At 37.0% G+C, this 10,473-nt stretch overlaps 1 protein-coding gene across 1 annotated transcript in view; it reads right to left on the reverse strand.

The window, feature by feature from the left end:
- rpf1 (ribosome production factor 1 homolog) overlaps nucleotides 1-10,165 on the reverse strand; it is a 12,654-nt gene extending 2,489 nt beyond the window's left edge. Inside the window, exons 1-7 of the mRNA XM_079857495.1 lie at nucleotides 9,661-10,165; nucleotides 9,263-9,319; nucleotides 7,864-7,944; nucleotides 7,680-7,775; nucleotides 2,377-2,530; nucleotides 2,158-2,240; nucleotides 340-521 (exon numbers count right to left, since the gene is read on the reverse strand). Coding sequence (XP_079713621.1) covers nucleotides 340-521; nucleotides 2,158-2,240; nucleotides 2,377-2,530; nucleotides 7,680-7,775; nucleotides 7,864-7,944; nucleotides 9,263-9,319; nucleotides 9,661-9,906 — 899 coding nt within the window. The 5' untranslated portion in view covers nucleotides 9,907-10,165. The remainder of the gene's footprint in view (nucleotides 1-339; nucleotides 522-2,157; nucleotides 2,241-2,376; nucleotides 2,531-7,679; nucleotides 7,776-7,863; nucleotides 7,945-9,262; nucleotides 9,320-9,660) is intronic.
- Nucleotides 10,166-10,473: the final 308 nt, after the last annotated feature.

A 10,473-nucleotide genomic window follows, 5' to 3' on the forward strand; every position in this document is an offset into this window, starting at 1 on the left:
TAATACTTGTTCACATTTTCCCATGTGCTGATGATGCGATTAGTGAAATGGTGTTAGCTGGTAATTTTGTGCCAGGGCCAACAATTTGGGTTTTTGTGGGGTTTTTTTGGCCAATGAAACTTTTTGCAATTATTTAAAATACCTCTGATCACTCTGCACAATAATCTAGAAACAATGTGCATCAAACACCAAAACAACCGAAGCTACAAACTTGTGAAAAACACAACATTTATGTTGTAACATTTATATATAATACTTTTGGCCATGACTGTAAGCTTTATGGATTACACAGCATAATTTTCATTTACCTTCAAACTATTCAAATGAGAGAACATTTACCTGTGAAACCTGAAAAAGATGAAGTCTCTCTGATTGTGAAATGTGGCGACCTGACGGCCCACAAACTGTGGATCATGAGGAAATAGAGCAGCAAACAGCCGGCCGATGGAGTGACCGAGTCTAGTAGTAAAGTTGTTGAGGATGACTTCTGGAACGTGTTCTGTTGGGCTCTTACCTTTTCTCTAGTGAGGAAAAACAGAAAAGGTTAAGGACAGTGCAGTTCTTTCAGAACTGATAAAAATGCATATTAAACTAACTAATTTCCTGAATTTGATTTAGCAAATAGGATGCAGAACTGTAATTTATTTATTTATTTTTAAAATGAAAACGGAAGGAAATTCTAAGAAATTTACAGAGCTACTGAAGCAGTTTTTATTAATACATTTAATATTTTAGTATTAATTACCCATAAAATCTTATACACACAACACATTAACTATTACCAGAAACAAATTTTTGGGGATTTTTTTATACTCACTGATTGTATTAGCAGCTACAGAAATATTGGATATTAGAAGAACACCTCATTTCCCAGAATGCTGAATTACCTTTCAAAATTAATTAAATCTTACATTTTGTGATGCTCTATGGCAAAATTTCTAATGGCTTTTAATCAGTTTGATACTACTGAACTTTAACTATATTAACTAAGAAATAAAGTCTAACCAAACAAGTGTTCAATATATAGTGTCACAGGAATGAGTCCTATAACCCAGAAAAGAGTTAGCATTTTTGAATTTCTGGTCCCATGTTCTAAAAGTCAATGGGTTTTTTTAATAGGTTTTGGTTAAAATGCTTGAAATAAGGTCCGTGGTTAACACACAAACTCACAATATTTTCATATTTTATTCCATGACATAAAACACAACCAGTAATACAGAGGACTAAATTACTCAAATTAAAATTCAATAATGAATTCAATAAATTAACAAATTAAATGTACCAGTTTATTCTGAAATAATCAAATAATTAATTATAATAATAATAATAATAGATCAATTTATTTTGTAAAATTCCATGAACATTTATTGTTCAATATTTCACAATAACCTCTTTCACACACTATTAACTGTTTAATATCTTTTAAAATATCTTTAATTGTTTTAATATCTTTATTTATACATATCTTTAATATGCTTATTCAAAAAGTCATTTTTCATAATAATAAGCTTAATTTACGAATGACGCCTATTTGAAGAATCATGTATTTTACTGGGTACATTTAAACACCATCATGCCGAACAGGAAAACTCATCAACTCACTAAGTCCATTTTACATGTGTGGTGTGCAGGGCGTGTTTGAACCCAAAATTGTCAGATGTAGGCTAGACGAAATTGCGTGGCATATAGTGTTGTAGCCGCGTCTGGTTGTGTGTAAATTCAAGTTAATGAAAACTATTCTCCTCAAACTTTCTAAATTGTATATTATAAAAATAGATTAAAAGATTTTTACTTCTGTCAATTGCAGATAGGCTTTGAAATTCATAATAGTTGTTTATTTGTGAAGGTATGATGAAGAAAATGTGTAAAAATCAAACTTTTGTTGGTCACAAAGCTTCTTTTCTGCAATTTTCCAAAAGTCAATGGAAGAATCCTAACCAGAATGATGCCAACTTCCAAGTTGAACTACATAAATATATCATCCCTGCAACACTCTATACATATTAGTGGAATTATGTTGCATCATAAAAAAAAATGGACCAGCAAAATTCCTTGTGTGACTATTGTATTTCTTAGAATTAAAAGTAATAAACAGAGCAATTCCAAGAGGGTCCTCACTCCATCAGTGCACAGGCCCTAAAAAAGAAAATCACTCACCTTCATTTCCTTGCGAAGACGAACACTACTGAGTTTGAAATGTGCAGTTGGCCCATCAGGAAGGTGACAGAGAACCAAACCGTCTGTGACACTTTAAGTAAGGGAAAATCTTTGTGTAGAATTCAGCGAGCGTTTCTCATTACCTCATTAAGCAGACAATACAACCAAATCTCCCAGATCTAAGAAGTGGTTATATAAAGAAATCTGAACAAAGGATACTTGGCACCTTTCTGTCCTCATTGATCACTATCAGATAAGTGAAACCTCTAGATACACACTGTGGAATGACTCTCTTCAATGCCAGACCTCTTCTGTAGTAGACATGTGCATGTGGGATTACTGTTGCCAGATGATCACAAAACCTCACTGTCCTCTGAAATCAGGCAGACACAAACACATAAGGACAAAACGTTTGAAGTAGGGCTGGGCGATATATCGCATGACATTGTAATGCGCATCTCGTCAGTAAAGCCGGTTCCTTGGTTCCTAGTAAATGCCGCTCCATTTGAAAGCAGGTGATGGCGATTTACTACTAATCAAGGAACCGACTTTACTGACGAGATGCGCATAACAATTTCATGCGATATATCGCCCAGCCCTAGTTTGAAGGACATTCACTAACATTACTAACATCTTAGTGTGTGACGTGACGTGAGCAAGATGGTGCCAGTGTGTTTGTCGGCTTGCCGTCAGCTCTGTCAACTTCTACCTGTCCGATTTGTGCTATGTTTGTGTTAGCACTCATGCTATGCTGGCGCTGTTCTGTTGCTGCTACATGGTCATATGATCAGCAGACTTTGGTGGATCTTAGAAATGCACTGGTGACCCATATTAGTGGGTCTCCTGTTCCTTACGACAGATGTCACCCTCCGTTTATCTACCGCACCGTGGAGTGTGTCCTTCGGCTACCTTGGTGCATCTCTTACCGGAGGAAGCGTTGGAGGTGTTTGAGGCAAACGCGGCTGTCCAGACAGACCTATGATTAGCGAATTTTGTGGTGTGATATAATTCTGTCATTACGGAGTTCAAGATGGCGCCAGGTTGTGTGTTGGCTTGCCGTCGCTCCACATTTAGGATGTCTGTTTTTTGTTTATTTGTTTTTCTTTTATGTTTTATCAATCATTTGGATTGCTCACAGTTGATCTATGATCGCCTTTCGTTGCTAAGTCTTCGATCTACGGCCTTGGATATGTGCAGCCGTGATTTGAACTTGAAATTGTTCGCTGAACAGCCATGCATGTTCCAGCCGCCGATGAAAGTCTGTCAGGTAACTGGATGCGCGTGCTGGAAGAGGAGACGCCGCAGGAGACGAGGCATACGGGCTGGAGTCTTGGTGAAACTTAAGAAATTGAGGATCCTGAATAGTGGAGTTAGACCAACAGCGGAGTCGCGGCCTTCCTATTTGATACATGTTCTGCCTGCCACATCAGCATCATTGCGCTGGACTACATTTGAAGTTCAATTAATGAAGATTGACTTGCCCTCGCCAGTGATTTGTGCCTTGATATATAGGCCTCCTGGTTATAATAAGAATTTTCTTGATGAATTTTGTGAGTTTTTATCTGTGGTCGTTCCATCTGCTGACAGGATTTTGATTATGGGTGATTTTAATATTCATGTTTGTTGTCCTGGTAAACCCATGACCAAGGAATTCTTGAATTTAGTTGATTCTTTTAACTTATCTCAATGTGTCTCCGGACCAACACACGATCATGGCCACACACTTGACTTGGTCTTTTCTTTGGGGATAACGATAGATAATATTTGTGTTGAAGAAATGGCCATCTCGGATCATATGCCTATTAGGTTTAATTTTACCTCTACAACAAATGACTGTCATCAGCCTCCATCATTCTTGTTATCTCTGGTTATCACTACTTCTACACCTAGTGCGTTCTCAACTGCTTTTACTGAATTAGCCCTTCATATTGAGCCTACCATATTGTCAGTTGTGGGACCTGATGAATTGGTGGACTCTTTTAATCATGTTTGCTCTGAGATCTTGGATAATGTTGCGCCTTTTAAAATGAGATGTCAAAAAGTTAAAAAACAACCATGGTTAAATGATGTAACGCGTAATTTGAGGCGGGTTTGTCGGCTTGCAGAGCGTAGGTGGCTGAAAGATAAATAGCAGATATCTTATGATATTCTTAGAGAATCTCTATCAAATTATCAAAACGCTGTTAGAGCCGCCAGATCTTCGTATTTCTCGCAAATTATATCACATAATGCAAATAATCCGAAGGTACTATTTTCAACTATAGATAAAGTACTGAGTCCGTCTATCAATTATTTTCCTTCCCCGTCCAAGGATCTGTGTGATAGCTTTTTAAAATATTTTATTGATAAGGTTGTTCTTATTCGGTCGAATATTGTGCCTGTAGGCAATGTTGTAGCCGATTTAATTAATCCTTTTTGTTGTTTAAGTAAATTTGAATCTATTACATTAGCTCAGTTGGAAAAGATAATAATGCATTTAAAGCCGACTACCTCATTTTATGACATTCTCCCGTCGCGATTGTTTAAAGAGGTTGTAGACACTATTGGTCCTAGTATACTATTGATTATCAATAGTAGTTTATATCATGGAACTGTACCATCAGGGTTTAAGCATGCCGTTATTGAGACGGTTTTGAAAAAACATAATTTGGATTCACATGAGTTAAAATTTTTTAGACCCATCTCGAAATTGCCTTTTATGAATAAGGTTTTAGAGAAAGTTGTCCATAATCAACTTACAGATTTCTTGATTGTAAATAACACAATGGATATTTTTCAGTCTGGATTTAGGACTAAACATAGCACAGAATCAGCATTATTGAAGGTTACAAATGATATTTTGTTAAGTATTTACTCCGGGAAAAGTGTTGCCTTAATGATGTTAGATTTAAGTGCAGCCTTTGATACTTTAGATCACGCAATTTTAATAGACCGCCTTAGAGATTATGTAGGGATCAATGGTGTAGCCCTTAAGTGGCTTTCCTCTTATTTGCATGACAGGACATGCTCTGTTAAAATTGGAAATTATGTCTCTGCATCCGCTGCTATTTCTTGGGGGGTTCCTCAGGGATCAATCCTTGGTCCGACTTTGTTCTCATTATATATGTTACCCCTGGGGTCTATTTTTAAGCAGCATAATATTAACTATCACTTGTATGCTGATGATCTACAATTGTACCTTCCTTTGGAGTGTGATGGCTGTGCATCTTTTACTAATTTTTATAAGTGCTTGACTGAGGTAAAGCAAATAATTTTTTACAATTAAATGAGGATAAGACTGAGTTTATTATGTTTGGGAACAAGGAGCTTGGGAATGCTCTGGCTGGAAATAATAGACTACTGTCCGACAATATGCAAAGTTATGTGAAGAACCTTGGAGTATTTTTCGATTCTGAATTACGCTTTGATCGTCAAGTTAAAAGCGTTGTGAAATCATCTTTTTTCCAGCTAAGAAAACGGTCTAAACTGAAACCAATCCTTTCGTACAAGGACTTAGAGATTGTTGTGCATGCCTTTGTTTCAACCCGGCTGGACTATTGTAATGCTCTTTATCTGGGCATAAGTGAATCACTGGTTACTCGTCTTCAGCGTGTCCAGAATGCTGCAGCGAGATTTTTAACAAATACCAGAAAACGGGATCAGATAACAGCTTTATTGATATCCCTTCACTGGTTACCAGTTAGATACAGAATACAGTACAAGGTGTTGATGTTTGTTTTTAAAGCACTACATGGTCAAGCTCCTGAGTACATAAAAGACATGTTAATTCCCTATCAGTCTCAACGTCATCTTCGCTCCTCTCAGAACATGCTCCTAACCGTCCCACGGGCTCGTTTGAGGCGTAGTGGAGATTGCGCTTTTTCTGTTGCGGCTCCTGCACTCTGGAATGTGTTGCCACTATCCTTAAAAACCTCATCAGGCATGGATATTTTTAAAAAGGAATTGAAGACTTATTTATTTAATCAAGCCTTTGGCTTTTGATTAGGTCTGAGAACTGTGAGTGATTTGTTGTTTGATTCCTTTGTGTCTTGTTTTAATGTAACTTAATGTCTGTATGTATTTTAGAGTTATTGATTAGCCTACTTATGGACAGCACTTTGGTCCATTCTAATGGTTTTGAAAGTGCTTTATAAATAAAAGTTGAGTTGAGTTGAGTGTAATAGATGCCCTTGGCCTTACGCAACATATAGATACTACTCATAAACTGGGACATACACTTGACCTTCTTTTATCTTATGGTTTTACTGTTGATATATTGTGATTGAGGAGGCCACTTTCTCTGATCATAAGCCCATTATATTTTACATCACCCTCTTCAGTCCCCTGCGAACTACCAGAGCTCAGGACCGTTATTCTCGCCATATACACTGTCTTACTGCAGCTCAGTTTTCTGATAGTTTTCTGAGTAAAACTGTTGCATCTACTATTACAACAGCGGCATCATCCTCTTCTAGCCCGGATTAATTAGTTACCCTTTTCCACTCATCTTGCTCTTCCATACTTGACTATGTAGCTCCTTTCACACACACCCACCCCTAAAATCTCATTACTGGTTAGATGAGGCCACGCACCCTCTCAGGCAGGCCTGTCGTAAAACTGAAAGGAAATGGAAAAAGGATCATCTCACTGTCTCCTTTCAAACTTTAAATCTGCATTAGCTTCCTTCCAGGCAGCAGCAAAAAAAGCCAGAACAAAGCACCTCTCTGATTTGATCAGTAAACACTCAAACAAACCCAACATTTTTCTAATCTTTCTAAGCTTCCTCTTATTTCTAAAGTTCTGGGAAAAGCTGTTTTGCCACAGCCGATTCACTTTCTGATCACTCACAACATACTAGAACCTTTTCAGTCAGGTTTCAGACCCCTTCATAGCACTGAAACAGCCCTGCTCAATGTAACCAATGATCTTCTCACACTAGATTCAGGTGATAATGCCATCCTGATATTGTTGGATCTTATTGCCACCTTCGACACCGTTGATCACAACATCCTCCTCACTCGCCTTGATCAGCAGGTGGGCTTTGGGGAGACTGCACTACTTTGGTTCCGCTCCTATCTCAAACATAGGACTTTCTCAGTGTCTATTGGCCAGTTCTCCTCATCATCTGCTCCCTCCCATCTCATATGGGGTCCATCTTGGCTCCTATGCTCTTCAGCCTGTATATGCTCCCACTGGGTGACATCATAAGAAAGCATAACATCTCTTTTCACCTCCATGCGGATGCCTCACAGCTGTACTTGCCTCTAAAATCTAGGGACTCCATACAATCTCTCCTGGTCTGTCTCGAAGACATCAAAATTTGGATGGTTAACAACTTTCTCCAGTTAAATAGTGACAAGACAGAGTCTTGTTTTTTGTATTATTTGTCTTATTAGTTATTCACTGTACAGCACTTTGGTCAGTTTTATGCTGTGTGTAAATGTGCTTTATAAATTAAATTTACTTACATTACTATTCTTAAATAGTTATTTACAACAAGAGTGAATTAGAAAACAGTACAGTATACAGAAAGTTGAACTCACTCCTCTGGGCCTATCTGAAGTGGTGATGAGAACTTTGGGATTTGTCAGCCGATTGAAGTAAGCAGCAAACTCATCAGTTCCTTCATCAAAAGCCACCTGGATTTAACAAAATGCCACAAGTTACTTTCAAAATTGTAAATGATGTCTACAGAAGACAGTAGGTGGAATAAGGATCACAAATCACCTCCTCATCCTCTGGGTTGACTGTAGTTTCATCATATATTCTCTGGTTTTCTATTGTCTTGGGAACTTCTTTAGGTGGAGCCTGAAATGAGAAAATACATAAAAACACCAATAAAGAAAACAAAAAAATAAATAAATGAAATATTCTGACAATGACTTTCATTTGCCACATATTAACTGCAAATTTGATGCATTTGGTGTGAGCAATATACCAGTTAAATATAATATATTGATAGAAATGAGAAAAGCCAAGCAAGAATCAACCGGTTCCTTTAATGACTCATTCAAAACAACTCAAAAAGGTACTGTTTGAATCAGTCTGACGAACATTGAATAAACTCACAGAATCCTTGACACTGAAACTGACAAGCTGAGCCATATCGCATTAATATCGCGGACGTATCGCCTGCGATAATTAATGCGATATGGCTCAGCTTGTCAGTTAACTACGGCTCTTTGTAGTGAATGCCGCTCCATCTGATAGCAGGTGATGGCGATTTACTACTAATCAAGGAACCGGCTTTACTGACGAGATGCGCCTAACAATGTCATGCAATATATCGCCCAGCCCTATTTCAGAGCAGTTCCTGATTATTTCTAGTGATATCCAACTCGAATTGAAGGCAGTTGCGTACTTGAGGTTTGAAAACTTATTTCAGAATCATTATTGTGTGGTTATTCATATGAGAATATTGAGCTCAGAAAGTATTGAGCAATGTAGGCATTAACCATTAAGATTGATTGTTTTCCATTCACTATTGAATTGTTTTGCCCATACCACAACTAAATTATCTAAAGTATCATATTAATATTTAAATTAGCTTTTAAAGTATGGTTTGAAATTAAAATACACATTTCATAAAACATTTAATTCATAGAAGAGGTATAAATCTACACAAGAATTATAATGAAACAGTGAAAGTTTTTTTTTCTTCATAAAATTTTTCAGATAGCCTAAATTATGTGGTAACATCTAAATTAACTGGTTTCACGCAAGTCAATTTAATTTGACAATATACTGACCTCACAAATTACAACAATTTAAGAAATTTTGCAAGAATACAAAAAATAGAAAAGTCTCATGGCATGCAATGAAAAATAATGCCAATGTAAAATAGAAATAAAATAATTTGTACATAACTTTTTATAAAATAATTGTTTCAATCACCCTTTCTTTAAAAATTGTTAGTGTCATTTTTATCATTATAGTCCATAAGATCATCGTAACAACATTGTAACAACTTTAATTGCCCATCCCCAAGTGCAAAGAAACCGTTTTTGCAAGGAAGTGAGATTTACTTGATCATTTAATGTATGAATGAAAGAATGACTGAGAACATCAAAATTTAAGAAAGCTTGTCTGATGATAGATGCTGTGAAATGCAGTCCATCAAACATACCTTATCACCAAGAGCTTTTCTCTCTTTCTTCCTTTTCTTTTTCAGTTCCAACTTTTGCTGAAAGACATAAATGATAGCTTTAACATAACATAAGAAATTTATAAAAAATTTAGGAAATTCTTGACATGTTGATGTTCCAGAGCTGGCTGTGTCTCAGGCCTTAGTGAGCAACATACGTAAAAGTGGTGTTTGGGTCAAGTTTAATTATTCTTTCAAGAAAACGAATCGTTCTTGTTTACTTTTTAGTGCACCAAATGCACGTCTGTCTTTTTGGCCATCTTAAACTCTTCCTGTTTTTGATGCCCAAATGGCTGTCTGTCCTGGCAGCTCTGTAGGGCTTGAAACACAGCCAAATTGTGCGATCAATTCAATAAGAGTGTATGTCTGTGAGATGTCACCCTTCTTTTCTGCTCCTTGAGTTTAAGGAACATCGAATGTCTGCGCTGCTTGTTTTTGATATCAGACATGCTGAATGTTGGAGGAAAACACGCTCCTGACACTGGTTTCTCGTCTGTTACTTCACCCTCCGCCTGATCCATCTTCTCCACTGGAACTTTGTCGGGTTTCGGCTTTCGCTTTAGGTTATTCGTTTTCCCCTTTTTCTTAGAAACACTTTCTGAAGTTGTTAATTCGGTAGAATCCATTTTCTGTTGCTTGTGTCTTCTCTTCACGTGTGTGAGAAACTCTACTTCCGGTTCAACTGGACGTTCCTGCTGCCATGTGAGGTGGTGTTGTGTTTAGCGCCTTCTAGCGGATAGTCAGATAATTGTTGAAAAAAATACTACTTCTTCTTTTTTTTATTGCCAACCGCAATAGACAGTGCATTACTGCCATCATCAGGTAGCGCTGCGTGTTCAGCTCCTCCAGTTGCCACCCCAATTCCCTTTACCTCCCAATAACTCACTATACTTAGCCTATTATGATATTCTTGTTTCCCTAGTTCTACCCATATCATCATCTTACCCGCTCCCTTCATATCTCTATACTTAAGTTCTCCCACAATTCTCTTTATTAAACCTGTGCTATTCAGAAACTGAAACAACACATTTACTGTACTATTTCCTATCTGATTCTAATATGTTCTTTAATGTTAACTCTTTTCCTTCATTCTTTCACGCTTCTTCTATTAACACTTCTCTCTCTTTATCAATCCTTACAATTAGGCTAATAATCATGTTTTACAGTTTCACTCTAACCCGTTCTTAATCTTG

Source organism: Squalius cephalus, assembly GCF_949319135.1.
Source record: "Squalius cephalus genome assembly, chromosome: 22".
NCBI lineage: Eukaryota > Metazoa > Chordata > Actinopteri > Cypriniformes > Leuciscidae > Squalius > Squalius cephalus.